An 18727-nucleotide genomic window follows, 5' to 3' on the forward strand; every position below is an offset into this window, starting at 1 on the left:
AGGATTTTTATAGTTTCACGACTTAGATTTAAATCTTTTATTCATTTTGAGTTTATTTTTGTGTATGGTGAAAGTTGGTGGTCTAGTTTCATTTTATTTGCATGTAACTGTCCAATTTTCTCAGCATCATTTATTGAAGAGGCTATGTTCCTTGTGGCTTTGTGCTAATGTCTTCACATTTTAAAGAGCAGCCACCTCTTTCAGACTTTATGGACTGGATTCAGTAGGGTAAGACATTTACCTATGGATGGGTATGAGGGTGACAGTTGGGTTGGGTACAGCAGCTCTGACTTAGGGTTAGGGGAGCAACAGCAGTGTCAACTCTGGGCAGTTCTATCAGCATCAGCAAAGACAGAGCTTGGGTGTGGGGGACGGGTCCTTGACAACAGTGGTTGGTAGGGTCTTTGGTGGCAAAAGCTTTTGTATTCCTCTTGCTGTCCTTTTCCCCTGCTGGGGTACATCAGTGCCAAAGTATAGGCATGCACAGTGGCAATGCCAGCATCCAGGACTTGAGCATGTGCATGGTGTCTCCAGGATGTGGTAGGAGAAGATAGGGGAGTTCCAGCCCCAAAGGTAGCATAGTAGCATCTCCTGCTCCAGAGTCACAGCAGCATGGACTTCAGGCAGGTCCATCAGCTGGGATAATTAGGCAGACTGTGAATGTCCTAAGTAGAGGAAGTTGTGAGTGTCTATTGCAACAGCAAGGGCTATTGGAATACTTGGTGGCACAGTCTGCAGGGGTCCTTTCCTCTCCCTTTCCCCCGCTGGAGGAGGTCATGGCTGAGGGAATGCCTCTTGGCACCAAGCTGGGCCAGGCTACGAGATGGGGTGACTCATGCAAAGTGCCTTCTATGCTTTCCTATGTGGCTGTCAGTTTTTGTGCTCCACTAGGTTGCCACAATGTCTTAATTATACTCTAGAACTGTCCCAGATCTTTTCATTGCTGGGTCATTGTTGGCGGGTGGGGACCTAGTCCTCGCCATCTTGTACTACACTCTCCTGTATGTTTCTTAATTGCAGGCTTTGCGAGTTTATATAGTCTAGATATGAGTTATGTATCAAATATGTGGTTTGCACATTTTTATACTAGTCTGTGATTTGTCGTTTCACCCTCTTCAGAAGGTCTTTTGCAGAGCCTACATTTTTAATTTTGATGTAGTACAATTTATCAGGGCTTTTGTTGTTGTTATGTCTAAGGACAGTTCACCAAGTCTTTGGTCCAAAGGTTTTCTCCAAATTTTAAAAATTATGTCATTTTATGTTTATATCTAAATGTATGGTACATTTGGAGTTAATTTTTGTATAGTGAGTGCGGTTTAAGTAGAGATCTATTTTTCTCCTATTTTCTATGCATTTGCTTATGTACCATTATCTTTCTTACATTGAACTGCATTTGTATCTTTCTTAAAAATCAGTAGGCTGTACCTGTGTGGGTCTGTTTCTTGGTTGTCTAAATCAGGTAGAGTGATGCTTCAAACCTTCTTCTTTTTTTCCTATTTTAAAAATTAAATTTATTGAGGTGACAGTGGTTAATATGAACATATAGGTTTCAAGTATGGGTTTCTATGTTACAAGACCTGTATATTGCACTGTGTGCCCACCACCCAAAGTCAAGTCTCCTGTCACCATATATTAGGACCCCGTTCACCTCTACTCCCTTTCCTCTGGCAACCACCACACTGCTGTTTGTGTCATGAGTTTCAGTTTTATATCCCATGGTGGCCAAGACATGGAAACAACCAAAGTGTCCTGCAATAGAGGACTGGATAAAGATGTGGGACATGCACACAGTGGAATACTACTCAGCCATAAGAAAGGGTGAAATACTGCCATTTGCAACAACATGGATGGACCTGGAGAATATTATGCTAAGTGAAATAAGTCAGTCAGAAAAAGCTAAGAACAATACTTCTTTTTAAAATGTTGTCTTAGCTGTTTTACATATAAATTTTGGAATAATGTCATTATGTTAAAAAAACCTTGGTGTTTGATAGGAATTACATTCAACATGTAAGTTATCGATTTTATAAGAGTTAATATTTTTACTGTGTTACAATTCATAAAAACTATATATACATTTATTGAGATCTTTGATTTTTTAATCAGTATTTTGTAGTTTGAGGCAGAGAAGATCTATATGTGTTTTGTTAGGTTTATAACTATTTCATTATTTTAAGTAACTGTATTTTAAATTCTGTTTCCTATCAGTTGTTTATTAGAAATACTTTTATATGTTGTTCTTTTATGCTGAGACCTTTCTGAACTTTCTTAGGATTGCAAAAGCAGACATACTGCCCTTATTTCCAACCTCAGAGGGAAAGCATCCAGTCTTTTACCAGGTGATGTTATTTAGCAGGAGGTCCTTACAGGTATTCCTCATCAACCTGAGGAAAGTCCCCTCTATTCTAGTTTCCAGAGAGTATTTATCATGAGTATATATTGAATTTTGTCAAATCCTTTTTTTTTGTATCTACAGCTGTATGTGGTTTTGCTTATTTACTCCATTTTTGACTCTTGAATCAGCCTTGAATACTTGGAGTAAACCTTACTTGGTCATGTAGTATAATCCTTTTTATTTATTGCTCAATTTAAAGTAGCTTTTTAAAATCATCACAAAGGATATGTTTTTATTGATTTTAGAGAGGGAGAAACATTCATTTAAGAGAAAGATCCATTGGTTGCCTCTCATACACACCCCAACAGGGGATCGAACCTGCAACCTTTTCGTGTATGGGGCGATGCTCCAACCAGCTGAGCCACCTGCCAGGGCTAAAGTACTTTTGCATCTCTATTCATGAGAGAAGTTGATTTGTAGTTTTGTACTGTCTTCATCTAGTATTCATATCAGGATAATGCTGGCGTCATAAAATTAGTTGAAAATTGTTCCCTCCTCTTCCATTTTTCTGGAAGAGATTGTGTATAAGTGGTGTTGATTCTTTTTTAAATGTTTGGTAGAATTCTCTAGCAAAAGCATCTGGGCCTGAAGATTTCTCTTTTGGGGTATTTTACATTACAAATTCAGTTTCTTTAATAGTTACTGTACTATTCAAGTTATCTCTGTTGGGTGAATTATAATATTTTTGCTTTTCTAGCATTTAGTCCATTTTATCTAACTTATCAGGTTTATATGCATAGAGTCATTCACACTATTATCTTATTTTGATGTCTGTAGGGTCTGTATGTAAATCCCTGTTTAATTTGTCATATTTCTATATTCACCCCTTTTACTCGTTCATTGTTGCTAGAGGTTTGTAAGTTTTATTGCTCTTTCCAACCAGCTTCTTTTATCATTGATTTTTCTCTATTGTTTGTTTGTTTGTTTCAATTATACTGATTTCTGCTTTTTATTTTTCCTTCTGTTTAAGTTGGATTTGTTGTGGTCTTTTATAGTTTCTTCATGTGAGATCATAGACTATTGATTTGTTTCCTCTTGTCTGACATAAGCATTTAGTGATATGAATTTTTCTCTCAACACTGCTTTAGCTGGATTGTACAAATTGTGTATCCAGTCACTAAAACAAATCCTTAATTTATATTTCCTCATACATCTCCTCTGATAGAACCATGATTTACAGCATGTGATCTTGAAATGCAAATAAAGCATAACAACGATTTACTTAAAATCCACTGTTTGGTAGCAGTTCTCAAGATATTTGACATTTAATTTTCATAGGGTGGTTTGAACACTCAGTTCAAGCATTGAACTAAATACTAGAAAAGTAATTGTGAACAAAATACAAAACATCTCTACTTTCAGGAAGCTCAGCATTTGGGGAGAAAATTAAAATTAATTAAATCATATAAACAAATGTAACTGTAAATTTGATAAGCAGCAGGAAGCAAAGTATACAATGAAGTTTCTCAAATAGCACTACTTGACTTCAAGGAGCTCAATGAAACATTTTCATAGAGGAATGTATGCTATTTGTTGAAGCTTGATGAAGGATACATCAGGGGAGGGGTTCACTGGACTTTTTACAGTATTTATGAAGTTTTTCAAACTCAAAGATAAAGAAATGTTAAGTTAAAGTGATGCTTGGGCAAAGCTATAAGAAAAGTGTAGGAATAAGTAAAATAAGGAAATATGAGCATTCTAAGCAGTGAAAAGAACAAGTGCCAAGATCCTTGGTAAAACAAAAGATAGTGAGTACAGAGTCTTAAAAACAAGATTAGTAAGGTTAGAACAAAGAAATCAAGATGGCATGTGGTACAAGATATGAGAAAAGGCCCAAGAGAAGTATTTTCTTGAGGCCATATTCTGAAGTTTTTAATCAGTAGGTAGCCATTGAGGGTATCAAGAAAAATAGTTACACAATGGGATCTACCTTTAAGAAATGAACATTTTTAGTACTAAAATAATTTCAGATGTATTAACTTCTACCCAGCAATCTCAAATCTAGGAGTCGATCATTTTTTACCCCAAAATTGTTGACCATTTTGGTCAATTTTTAAATAAACTTTATTGAGGAATAATTTGCATACAGTAAAACTCACAGATTTTAAGTGGACATCTAGATGAATTATATCGCATACACACTCATATAACCATCACATCATCAAGGCTAGGAGTCTATCTTAAAGCTCAGGTACAAAATGATATGTATACAAGGTTATTCATTATAGCATTGTTGGTAGTAGCAATAAAATATGAACAACCCAAATGTTGGTCATCATTGTCTACTTTACTAAATTTGTATTATATCTACCCTCGAATTAATACTATGTACGGGCAAGAATTTACATACAGATAGGAGTAATATTTAATATATTTTAAGTCAAAAAGAAGAGAACCAGAACAGTGTGCATAGAAAGCTATATTTTGAGGAAAAAAGGAAGAGAGACAAGAATATATGTAATTGCTTATATTGGCAAAAATGAAATACTGGAAGAATAATCAGAAAGTAATAAAAAATGGGGCAAGAGGGCAATGAGTGGAGGGGACATGAATGTAATTGAAACTTTGAATATACCTTTTTATGTACTTTGGGCTTTTGAACTACAAAATATTTTATATATTTAAAAATTACACCAAATTTTATTTTATTTTTTGTTAATCCTCACCTGAGGATTTTTTTTTCTTTGATTTTTTTAAGGAGAGTAGAAAGGAGGGAAGGAGGGAAAGAGAGACACATCGGCTGACTGCCTCCCACACACGCCCTGACCAGAGATCAAATCTGCAACCCTGGTATATGCCCTTGACCAGGAATAGAACCTGTGACCCTTTGGTGCATGGGCAAACACTCTAACCACTGAGCTATAGCGGCCAGGGCAAAAAATTACGCTAAATTTTAAAAGCAGTCCTTAAATGTGAAAATTTTGGAGACTAATGAACTGAGTGGACTTACTTTACCCTGTTCTTCCCCTTAACTACAGCTAATATCCTAGACATTATGTATAAAACAAACATAAGACTTTGGATAGTGGAGATAAGGAAACAGACAGGTTTCCTTAGAGTCCTCACAGAACGCAAGAAAGAACACCCAGTTTTCTCAATTTTATTTTGCATAACGTGTGAGCTTGGGTGCTGGATAAGATCAGTAACCCAGAAACACCAGTGGCCATGGACAGGAAATCCTGAGTAAAGCCTGATTTCTCTAGGTAAGGAAAAGGAAAGGGGCAAGCTAGAAAGACAGAAAACTAGAAACTGTTTTACTTCAGTCAAACACCATGGAAAAAATGGAAGCCAACCTCCATTAGTAAAGACTGACTTCCACCATTGTTCTGCAGAAACAAAGTACCTCGTTTCCAATAGGGTGATGCCAGAGAGGCCTACTGGAGAGCCAAGGCTTTCATCACTGACTAGCAGCAAAAAGTGGCTCCAGTTCCTACCCCGTGGTGTCAGTAGAGGCCAAGTAGAGAACCTGGACTTCAAACCTCACCCAGCCAAAAAAGACAGTATCTCCCTCTCTAGCTGCCAATGTCCCAGGAAGCCTACTAAAACAGAAGATAAAGAAGATCCAGAGTTTAATAACATAATGCCTAGAATGTCCCGGGTACAAGTACTAATAACAATGTATGAGGTGATGATAGCGTATGGGTAAGTTAATGACAGCAATACCACGAGGGATGGCAAGAGCCACAGGGAGTACTCTAAGGTAAATGTACTACATGGAAAGTGGCATTATTATGTTATTATAAGGTAAACATAGATTACTTAAAAATGTATATTGTTAATACTAGGCAGCCACTAAGAAGATTTTAAAAGAAGTATAAATGATAAAATAAGAGAAGAAATAAAAATGGATTCATATAAAATGATCCTTAAAAGCAGAGAAGGAAAAAAGGGAATTGGTGGGGAAAAACAAAGAACAAATGCAATGAATAGAAGGTATGAAAATTTAGTCCATCTGGGTCAGTAAATCACTGTAAGTGTGAATGGTCTAAAAACACCATGTGAAAAACAGAGAGTGTCAGATTCGTTGAAAAAGTAAGGCCCAACTCTATGATGTCTACAAGAAACACGTTATAAATATGAAGACTCAGGTTAAGAGTAAGTAGATATAGAAATATATAACATGCTAATACTAATCAAAAGAAAACTAAAGTAACTATATTGGTTTCAAAGTATACTTTAAAACATGGAAGATTACCAAAGATAAAGGAACACTGCATACTGACAAAGGGGTCAGCTCTCTAAAAAGACATAACAGTTCTAAACATTTATGCACCTAATACCAGAGCTTCAAAATACATGAGGCAAAAAATTGATAGCACTGAAAAGAGAAGTAGACATATCCACTATAGTAGAGTTGGAACCTTACAATCTGTTCTGTCAGTGTTAATCAGGAAGGCAGAAAATTAGTAAGGATAAAGATAGCGTGGACAACACTATCAATCAAATTGTATCTACTGACATATATATACACTGTTCCAACAGCAGGAAAATACAAATTCTTCGGAAGTATACATGAGACATTCACCAAAATGAAACACCTTTTAGGCCATAAGGCCTAAACTTTATGTGTTATAATTAAAAATATGTTCTCAGCCCTAGCCGGTTTGGCTCCGTGGTTAGAGCATCGGCTCCTGGACTGAAGGGTCCCAGGTTCAATTCCTGCCAATGGCACATACCTCGGTTATAGGCTTGATCCCCAGCCCTGTTCAGGGCGCATGCAGGAGGCAACCAGTTGTTTGCTTCTCACATTGTCCCTCCCTCCCTCCCTCCAACTCTCTCTGAAAAGCAATGGAATGTTCTCACACCACACTGGAAGTAGATAAGAAATCAAGTACAGACAGATAGCTGGAATATTCCTAAATATCTGAAAATTAACAAATACAATTCTAAATAATGTGTGGGTCAGATAAGTCAAGGAAAAATTTGAAATTTTCTCTGAAAATGAAAATAAATTTGTGAGATGCACGTAAAGCAGTACTCAGAGGTTAATTTATAGCAATAAGTGCATATAATGGAAAACAAGAAAAATCTAAAATCAGTAACCTAAGTTTCCACCTCAGGAAACTAGAGAAAGGAGAAAAATTAAACCTAAAGCAGCAAAATGAAATAAAAATTAGAGCAGAAATCACTGAAATTGAAAATAGAAAAATAATAGATAAAAATTTTTAAAATAAGACAAGTTTTTTGAAAAGATCAGTAAGTGTATTAATCTCTTGCCAGACTAACAAAGAGAAAAGAGGAAAGACACAAGTTACCAATATCAAATATGAAAGAGGGGCCATCACTTCTGATCCCACAGAAACTGAATGTGTAATAAGTTAATACTACAAACAACTCTGTGCCCATACATTTGATTATTTGGATAAAACAGACCAGTTCCTTGAAACATAAACTTCCATATATACTCATGATGAAATACATAACTTCACTAGTCCTATATCTATAAAAGAAACTGAAATTCGAGTTTAAAAATCTGAAAAGGAGAACACCAGACCTAGTTGATTTCACTAGTCAATTCTACAAAACTTTTAAGAAATAATGCCAAATCTATACAAACTGCTCCAGAAAAGTAAAGAGGAGCGAACACTTCCCAACCATTTCATGAGTCCAGTATTATTCTAATAATCATTGAGAAAACTACCAACTAATATTTCTCATGAACATAGATCCCCAATTTAAAAAATATATATATTTTTATTGATTTCAGAGAGAGAAAGGAAGAGGGAGAGAGAGAAACATCAATGATAAGAGAGAGTTGTTGATGGGCTGTGTCCTGCACGCCCCCTGCTGGGGATGTGCCCTGACCAGGAATCCAGTGGCAATCTCCTGGATCATAGGTAAATGCTGAACCACTGAGCCTCGCCATCCGGGCCCAAAAACCTTTTATAAAATCTAGGAAACCAAATTCAGCAATATATTAAAGGGTAATATATCCAAATGGGTTTCATTTCAGAAATGCAAGGCTGTGTCTACATAAACTGACCAATGTAAATCATTGGTCAGACAGTAAAAAATACTACATGATCATATCAGTAAGAATAAAAGCAGACAGTAAGAAATACTACATGATCATATCAGTAAGAATAAAAGAATACCTCTAAATTCTCAATTCATTTGCAACGAACTGAATGTTTGTGTTTCCCCACAAAATTAATATGTTGAAATCCTAACCCCTAGCATGATGGTATTTGGAAGTGGGGGCTTCTGGGAGATGATAAGTTCATCATGAACAGGAATAGTGCCCTTGTAAAGAGACCCCAGAGAGCTCACTCACCCTTTCCAGCATGTGAGGACATGGCAAGAGTCATAAAGTAGGCCCTCACTACAAACTGAATCTACTAGAAGCATGATCTTGGACTTCCTAGCCTCCAGAACTGTGAGAACTAAGTGTGTGTTATTTATAAGCCACCCAGTCTATGGCATTTTTTTAATAGCAGCTTGAATGGACTAAGATATCATTCATAAAAAAAATTAAAAAAACACATACACAGCACTCTCAAAAAATTAGGAATACTCTAATAAAGGGTATATATAAAAGGCCTAGTGCTAACATCATAATTACTGGGCAACAGAACACTCTTCTCTAAGTTAGGGAATAAGTAAAGAATTTCATTTCTCATCACTGTAAGTCAGTGTCTTACTGGAGCTCCTAGCTACCACAATAAGACAAGAAAGAGGGAAAAGCATACAGATTGAAAAGGAATAAATAAAACTTTGTTTGCAGGGGATATAATTTTCTATATAGAAAACCCCCAAAAAGGAATAAATAAAACTTTGTTTGCAGAGGATATAATTTTCTATATAGAAAACCCCCAAAACCTTCCTAGTAATTTTATAAGATGCAAGCTCAATTTACAAAAGTTAATTGCTGTTCTATATTTGAGAAGCAAACAACTGGAACTTTTTTAAAAAAACTGTTAGCAGTTGCTCTAAAAAAGAGGAAGTACTTAGGGATAAAACTAACAAAATACTAAATGTGTATGCAGAAAACTGTAAGAGAGTGATGAAAGAAATCAAAGGACATCTAAGTAATGAAGAGATGTTTCACATCCATCGATTGGATGAGTCACTATGGTTAAGATGTCAGCTTTCTCAAACTTGATGTATACTTTCAAGACGGTCTCAATCGTGATCCCAGCAAGTTTTTAATCAACGAACTGATTCTAAAAACATATGGAAAACCAAAGGACAATAGCCAAAATAAACCTGAAAAAGAACAAAGGTAGAAAACCAATATTTCCCAATTTTAAGGCATATGATATTGGCAAAAGAATACTTATTATTCAGTGAAACAGAATGGAGGGCCAAGATCCACACAAATACCATCAAGTGAGCTTGGACAAAAGTGCAAAGGCAAGTCAATGGGGAAAGGATAGCCTTTCATCAAATAGTACTGGAACAACTGGATTTCTGTATGTTAGGAAAGTGAAACTCACTTAGGTTACATATCTTACACAGAAGTGAACTCAAAATGGATGATAGACCTAAAATGTAAAATTCTAAAGAAAAGCTTCTAGAAGCTAAAAACAGGAGAAAATCTGTGAGCTGAAATGTTGATGAGTGTATCCATATACCAAAAGATAATCCATGAAAGAAAAAACATTGATATGTTGGACTTCATTAAAATTAAAAATATTTGCTTTTTAAAAAAACACACAACAACTTAAGAGAATGAAAACACAAGCCACAGACTGGGAGAAAATAATTTGCTAATCAAATACCTTATAAAGGACTTGTACTCAGAATATACAAAGAACTCTAAGACCCAACAGTAAGAGAGACTAATGTCAGCTAAATGGTGGACTGGGATACTCCAGGCTGTCCTTCCCCCATGTAAGCATTTTTAAAAAGCTGTCTGAACCAACTTTGTCAGACCTCTGGAAAACAAATGTTTGTATTAACCAAACACACAATCAAGAAAAAGTCGTCTTCAAAATGCTAAGAAAGTCTTGTGTGTTTTACTCACCCCTACCCCTCTCACAGCCCAGCACAGTGGTGGTCTTGGACTTGAGCAGGTGGCAGTACAGTTCCCAGGTCCTCCCTTGAACCAAATGGAGCAGAATACACTTTATTTGCAAATTATTATGTTCATCTGTGTGACCTGTGTGGGGGATACCTGAAAGACTTGACTCAAAAGTACTCATCTGTTTCATACAACACAGAATGCAGGAAGGAAAACTGAGAAAGGCACAAGGCGGACTGCAAGTCATAGATGCCTGGGGCAAGAGATTATGAGTGGAAATATACAATAGACCTAAGACCCACAGGTGAGTCCATGGGAAAATTTAGAAAGCCGCACACATGCCTGGGCAAGACATTCTCAGAAAAGACCCGAGAAGATGTTACACTTTCCCCTCTGGCTGATTTCTGTGCTCAGCAAACCTAGGGAAGTGGTGAAGTGCCCAGAATAGAGCCAGTGTGCAAAGGCTGGGAAAGACCATCCTTCTCTTTCTTGTGTTGTTCCATTTGGGTTGTTTTTTTTTGTTACAGCTCCTAACATTCAAGAGAATCAGTGTCAAAATATTAGCTGAATATAAACTAAAGAGAGACTTCAGGGATCATACACTACAGGGAGGTGACTTTGAAAAAATAATTTGGAAAAGTCTCAAAAGGATAACTATAGCCTTAAACACTTTTTTAAAAAGGAGTAAGCCCTGGGGAAGGGAGAATTTGATTTTCAAAGTTTTACCACATAATAGTCAAATGCCCAATTTTACAAAAAATCACAAAGCATATAAAGAAACAGGAAAACATGGCTCATTGAAAGGAATAGAATACATTGACAGAAGCAGTCCCTGAGGAAGTTCATACCGACTTACTGAACATCACTTAAAAATAATTGTCTTAAATGACTGAAGAGCTAAGAGAAAACCTGGAAGAAATAACTAAAAACCACCAAGAAAACAAAATAGTACTAAATGAGAATACTAACAAAGGGAGGGTAATCACAAAAAGAAAACAAACAGATTCTGCAGTTGAAAAATACAGTTTCTAAAGAAGTGAAGGGTGTACTGCTGGGCTTCAACAGCAGATAGTCTGCAGGCAGAAAACACAGCGACCTTAAACTGAGGACACTGAAATGAATGAACCTGAGGGAGCACAGAGGAAAAAGACTGAAGAGGACCGTGGCACTTGTAGAACACGATCGACAGAACAGTGGAAGCAAACAGGAGTCCCAAAGGGAGAAGAGAGAAAGGGGCAGAAAGGAATTTGAAGAGATAATGGCTTAAAACTTTCCAAATCTGATGTAATACATGAATCTACAAATCCAACAGACTTAGTGAACCCCAAGGAGGATAAGCCCCAAAGAGATGCAAATTGAAGCACATAATCAGTCAAAAGAGAGAATCATAAAAGCAGTGAGATAAGTAACCCGTCACAAACAAGGATCCTCAATACAATTTTCAGCTGTTTTCTCCCTCTAGAAACTTTGGAGACCAGAAAGCAGTGAGGTGATATATATAAAGTACTAAAGAAACAGAAAGTCTAAATAAATCTACAAGTAGTTTCTAGTACCATTCCCAATAAAAGAAATCGAAGTTTTCACATAGATGGTTCTCTTTGTCTCTCCCTCTCCCTTCCTCTCTCTGTTAAAAAAATCAATAAAATTATTTTTTTCCAAAGAAATGGCTAAAAATTTCCCAAATTTGGTGAAAGACATAAACCCACAGATTTAAGAAGCTGGGCAAACTCCATACAGGATAAACCTAAAGGAATTCATGAGAAAAACACCTTGACTTTCAAACTTCTGAAAACGAAAGAGAAATTAAAAATCATAAAAACAACAAGAGAAAAATGATACCTTCCTTATAAGGAAGAATACAATTTGAATATTTTTATGAATTGAATTTATTCTAGACAGTGTATCGTTGGGTCATTTTTAAACCATGTGTCAGTGTTCTATAGATGGGAAGTAAGCCATGTTGGTTAACAGTACTGTTCAAATCTTCTGTAGCTTATTTTTCATCTATTTGTTCTATCAATTATTAAGAAAGTGCTGTTACACTCTAGCTGTAATTGTAGATTTGGGTATTTGAATTTTATTAGGATTTGGTTTGCTTATTTTAAAGTAGTGTTAAAAGATGGAAAAATATTTAGGATTGTTTTGTCCTCTTGATGAATTATTGTGCAGTGAGGTGATGTATGTGCAGTGTTTGTCTTTATTCCAAATAATATTCCTTTATTTTGAATTTTACTTGGATATTAATATAGCCACTCGTATTTCTATTTATTGCGTTTGCATAGTATCTTTTTTGTTCCTTTTCTTATAACTTTTCTGTGTCTTTAAAGTGGATTTCTTGTAGACATCATATACTTGGGTCTTGACTTTATATCCAATCCACTAATCTCTGCCCTTTGATTGTAATGATTAGACTATTGTTAATACTATTATTGATATGGTTGTGATTAAATGTACAATGTGACTCTTTGCTAACTAGTTCTCCAGTATGTTTTTTCCTTTTTTCTACTTCAGTTGCTTTCTTTAGATTAATTGTATATCTATAGTGATTCCGTTCTATCTACTTTACTGGTTTATTAGCCGTGCTCTTTTCTATGGGTGTGTGGTTGCTTTTGCATTACAACAGAGATCTTTTTTCTTAATTGAATTTATTGGGGTTACATTGATTAATTATATAGGTTTCAGGGGTACAATTCTATAGTACATCATCTGTATATTGTATTGTATGTTCACCAACCCAAGTCATGTCTCTTTCCATTACCATTTGTCCCCTCTTTACCCTCTCTTGCCTCCCCCCACACCGCTTGCCTTCTGGTAATCACCATACTGTGTCTATGAGTGTGTTGGGTTGTTTTCTGCTTAATCCCTTCACCTTTTTCACCCAGCTCCCATACCTCCTCCCCGATGACAGCTATAAGTCTGTTTCTGTTTTGTTCAACATACGTCTTTGACTTTATCTATTACAGTCTACCTTCAAAAAATAACATTTACTTCATATATATTGTAAGAATCTTATAATAACTTTTTATTTTTACCTTTCATCTTTTGCGGTATTATCATCATATAGTATAAATCTCACAGTATACTGTCGTTTTAAAACATAATTTACCTTTTTTTTGAGTTCTGAAAATTAGGAAAGTATTTTTATCCTCATGTTTCCAGGTTGTGGTGCTCTTTATTTCTACATATAAACCTATTCCCACCTGATGGCATTTTTTCTTCTGTCTAAAGAATGTCTTTTATCTTTCCTGCAGTACATGTCAATTAGTGGTAAATCCTTTCAGGTTTTGTCTGTCAAAAAATGTTACATATTTGCTAAGTATGTAATTCTAGGTTGACTTTTGCTTTCTCTAGTACTTTAACACTGTCAGGTCATTGTCTTCCGATGCGTGTTCTGACCGGAAGCAGGCATTCTTTCTTACCTCTGTTCCTTGGTGCGTACTGTGTCTTTCTCTGTCTGCCGCAGGTTTTCTTTGACAGTGGTTGTCGGCAATTTGATTAAATATTCCTTGATGTGGTTTTCTTCATGTTTCCTCCTTGACATTTAGTTTCTTGGCTCCAAGGGCGTATACATTTCATCAGAATTTGAACATGTATTTACTCATTTCTTCAAATGTTTTTTCTTCCTCCTTTTTTCCTTACGAGATGCTACTGACACTCATTAGATAACTTGATATTATCCCACAGGTCACAGATAACTCTGCTTACTACTTTCCAGTCATTTTTCACTGTGGGTTTTTTCTTTCATAGTTTTAACTTATAGCTTAATTATGCCTTAAAGTCATCTGACTTGTGTCATTTATCTTTCCTTATGTGGTATCTATACTTTTATTAATACTAACCAGTGTTTTTTGATCTGTTTTATGGTTGGTTTTCTCATTTCAGATATTTTTCATATTTAGAATTTCAGTTTGTGTCTTTTTTAAAAATTCCCTTTTTCTTCTCATCATGTTCATATTTCTCTTTCTCTTCTTGAACACATGGAGTATATTTGCTATTTTAATGGCCTTGATTATTTTAATGTGTCATTTTGTATTCTGTTGCTACTTGCTGATTTTCTCCTTGAGAGTAGTTACATATCCCTGCTTGTGTTCATTCCTAGGAATTTTTGTTTGGTGCTGGATGTTACGAGTTTTATATTATGTGCTAGTCTTGTCACTGTATTTTAAATTGGCATGGAGGGTGGTGGTTCTGGGATGTGATTAAGTTATTTGGGATTAATTTGATCCTTTCAAGATTTGCTTTAAACTTTATTATGTTAGATTCAGAGCTCACTTTAGTCTCGGACTAATTTGGATCCTCTACTGCGGCAATAAATGCCCCTCTGGTTATTCTCCCCAGTTGGTTATAATTTAGGAAGTTTTTCTACCTTCACTGGTGGGAACAGAAACTTCCTACCCCTGTATATGCTTTGGTGATTTTTCAGCCTAGTCTTTTTCACTGGTCTTTACCCGACCTTCACCTGTTTTTCTTACAAGGTATTTCTGCAGGTATTCAAAATATTTTTTTACTGATTTTTAGAGAGAGAGGGAGAGGAAGGAAGGGAGAGAGAGAAAGAGCGATGTGAGAGTGAGCCACCGATTGGCTGCCTCCTGCACACCCCCATTGAGGATCGAGCCTGCAACCTGGGCATGTTCTGACCCAGAATCAAACCCGCAACTTTTTGGTGCACAGGATGACATCCAACCAACTGAGCCACACTGGTCAGGGCCAAGGCTCTTTTATCAGTACATCTCTCTTCTCTGGTACTTTATCCTACAAGTTCTAGTTGCCATAGCTTCCTTAAAGTCCATTTCTGTTTCCTCATCTTATTGAGTCAGCCAGGCTCTGTTTTGGTCTCTTTTTGTGCTGTGGGTTGAAAACTCTCTCAGCCTTAAGCAGCAATAATCATAGAACTCACCTCATTTATTTCCCTATTCTCAAGTATCCGTGTCTACACTGCCTGTTGTCTAGAGCCTAAAAACCATTTCTGTTTTTCAGATGTCTGATATGAGGAGTAAATCAGTTTCTTTTACTCTATTATAGACAGATTTCAAAGTCCTTATGAAGTCTCTTATTCAAAACACAGAAATTGACCATTTAGAATTTAATGTTATATAGGCTTCTGATTCAAGGGTTTAAGGAGAGTGATCCACTATGAATGTAAAAATATGTTTTTTGTTGTCACTTCTCCAAAAAAAGTTTCTAGTGAACATCCTCAGTGTACTGCTTCTGAAGCTGTACCTTCCTTCACGTTCAGAAATAGTGAAACCTATGCAGCTGGCTCAAGTGCTGAATTATTCCCCACTTCCAGGATACTGCTTCACCAAACCAGAACTGATCTTCATGTTGGAACAAGGAGAGGACCCATGGTTATTAGAGAAGGAATTTCTAAGCAGAAGCTCCCCCGGTAAGTTATTGAATACTGGCAGAAGGCATCTAAGAAAATTGGATCTAATAGGTCTAATGTGTAAGGTGGGCAACTAACAAAGGGAATGGATTACAGGTGTGTTGATACTCTTATTTTTTTCCTTTTTACTGAATTTATTGGGGTGACACTGGCTAACAAAATCGTGCAGGTGCACGATTCTACAACACATCATCGGTACGCTGTATTGTGTTTACCACTCCAAGTCTCCGTCCATCACCATTTATCCCCCGTACCCTCCTGCACCTCCCTCCAACTCACCTCCCCCAGCAATCACCATACTGTTATCTGTGTCCATGAGCTTTTTCTCTCTTTTTTCTCTGTTGCTCAATCCCTCCACTCCCCCCCCCAACACAGCAGTTAGCCTGCTCTCTATGAGTCTGTCCCTGTTTAGCTTGTGTGTTTTGTTCATTAGATTCCACATGGGTGAGATCATGTGGTACTTGGCTTTCTCTGCCTGGCTTATTTCACTTAGCATAATGCTCTCCAGGTCTCTCCAAGCTGTAGCAAAGGGTAAGAGACCCTTCTTTTTTACAGCTGAGTAGTATTCCATTGTGTAAATGTCCCACAGCTTTTATATCCACTCATCGAGTGATGGGACTCTAAAGACACAACTGTAAGAGATTTTTGCCCCAGAGCTCCGTTCATCTTTATTCAGTATATTTTCTTCTCTGTAATGAATAATTGAGCCATTCCTACTGTACTGTCATAAAGTTCCATGTTTTTTTTCCTCTGTTCTCTCCATTCTCCTACTATGATCATGCACTGAGTTTTTTAAAATAAATATTTTAATTTAGAATAGCTTCAAATTCACAGAAAAGTTGCAGGGATAGAAAGAATTCCTATATACCCTGTACCCAATGACCCTACTTTAACATCTTATGTTACTAGAAGATTTGTCATAACTAATAATATAACATTGATGCATTATTATTAAATGAACTCCATACTTCATTCATATTTTCTTGTTTTTGTTCTAAATTTTTAAACCTAAGTATACCATTTGAAGCTGAATAATAAGTAATGGATATATATTAACAGTATAAAGATAAAAACTAAAGCCCACCCAGCATGGCTCAGGAGATCGTGGTTCGATTCCGGTCAGGGCATATGCCCAGGTTGTGGGCTCGATCCCCAGGCAGGGGCTTGCAGGAGGCAGCCGATCAATGACTCTCTCATCACTGATGTTTCTATCTCTCACCCTCTTCCTTCCTCTCATTGAAACCAATAAAGACATAAAAACACACACACAAAATCTCTTGACACACACAAAAAAATTTAAAAAGATAAAAACTAAGAAAGGCCAATAAAACAACTAAAATTTGGAGTAAACAGATTAGAAGGGAGAAAGGAACCATTGATTTTATCATTATATAATAATTGCTCAATACCATCTAAATAAATAGATGATTAAGGACTTACATAATGAAATTAGACAACTGCTGGAGCAAACTGCAATCTTTCTGATTGTTAGGAGTTACATACATTTGACAGAGTAAAGAAAGCAGACCTGTTAATAGAAAAGTTTCCTATAAAGCTATGACAGGGGTCCCCTGGACCTCCATGGAGTTCATGGAGTCTCTGACAAGACACAGCATACAGTTATCCTCATAGCTTACATTTATACAGTGAAATGACGCAAGGCAAAATCAGCAAAGAGAAGGGTACATGGGATGAAGGCTAGAGGAAACCAGGTACAAGCTTCCAAGACCGCCAGCTAAGAATTGTGACAACACGTGAAATGTTGTCCACCTGGAAAATTCATTAGGACAAGGTTCTTGGGAACCACCTCGAAATCTAAGTTCTCATATACCAGCCAAGGGCTAATCTTCCAAGCAGACCTTTCTGAGGGTAGCAGTCTCAGGCCTGCTTGCAGACTCACTACATTACAGAGTAAAACAAACATGTCTGCCATATCACTGGTGTAAGCAGAATAAATTCACCTGTTAAGAGAAATGCTATCAAGTTATGAAAGAGATACACCTAAAATTTACTGTAGAGAGTTTGAAATGAAGTTATGAACTGGTAAGCCAAAAATAAAAAATAACTCAGTATGTATTTATTTGTGTAACTAATATGTAAGGTTCAATTCAGGTCAAAAAGGACAATTGCTAAAAAAGATAATTTTTAAAGGATATATAAAAGTTTTGAATATTAGTGTACCAAGAAAATTATCATCGAGTCATAAAGCAAAAATTTCAAGAGTTGTAAGGAGAAATAGGAACACATTTGATATTACAGACCTTAATATTCCTCTCTGATTTTATTCTAGAGCCAGTGGACTCTAGAATACTGCTCGGCATGACCAGCAAAACCTAAAACATTTACTCGCTGGCCTTTTACAGAAAAAGTTTATGGACCTCTGGCCTAGAAGTTAGAAGTAGCATATTTTATTACATCTATTGTGTGTCTTTCAAAACTCTATTCTGAAAACAAAGAATAAACCTCATTTTAAAGGACCTTGGAGCACTGACAAAATGTAAAAGAATTTTAGGCAAGCCCTGGCTGGTTTGGCTCAGTGGTTAGAACATTGGCCTGTGGACTGAAGGGTCGCAGGTTCGATTCCGGTCAAGGGCATGTCGTACGTCAGTTGCAGGCTCGATCCCCGCCCCCAGTCAGGGTGCATGCGGGAGGCAACCAGTCGATGTGTCTCTCCTATTGATGTTTCTCCCTCTCTTCCTCCCCCACTCTCTCTGAAAAGCAGTGGAAAAACTATCTTTGGTTGAGGATTAAATAAATAGATATATACAAATTGATTTCTTTACAAAAAATTTCTTTAGGAAAATGTCGATAAATTCTACAAAGTAAAGATATTTTTGTTTAATAACACTAAATTGCAAAGAATATGAGAAAAATTAAAATCCCTTGATCTTAATAATGAATGTATATCTTTTTTTAAAAACCTATTTTATCAAAGAGTAAATCAATATTGTACAATATCCAGAATTGTTTTTAATGAAAAATA

At 36.3% G+C, this 18727-nt stretch overlaps 1 protein-coding gene across 6 annotated transcripts in view; it reads left to right on the forward strand.

Annotated features, from left to right (window-relative positions):
- ZNF782 (zinc finger protein 782) overlaps positions 1-18727 on the forward strand; it is a 42532-nt gene that overhangs the window by 15425 nt on the left and 8380 nt on the right. For 4 of the 6 annotated variants that reach the window (XM_081152045.1, XM_081152048.1, XM_081152047.1 and 1 more), the window contains exon 5: positions 15595-15744. The exons of 1 other annotated variant lie outside the window; for it this stretch is intronic. In XM_081152045.1, the coding sequence (XP_081008171.1) occupies positions 15595-15744 (150 nt within the window). The remainder of the gene's footprint in view (positions 1-15594; positions 15745-18727) is intronic. One more of the 6 variants, XM_081152049.1, reaches the window with a different exon arrangement.

Source organism: Miniopterus schreibersii (genome assembly GCF_964146895.1).
Source record: "Miniopterus schreibersii genome assembly, chromosome: 11".
NCBI lineage: Eukaryota > Metazoa > Chordata > Mammalia > Chiroptera > Miniopteridae > Miniopterus > Miniopterus schreibersii.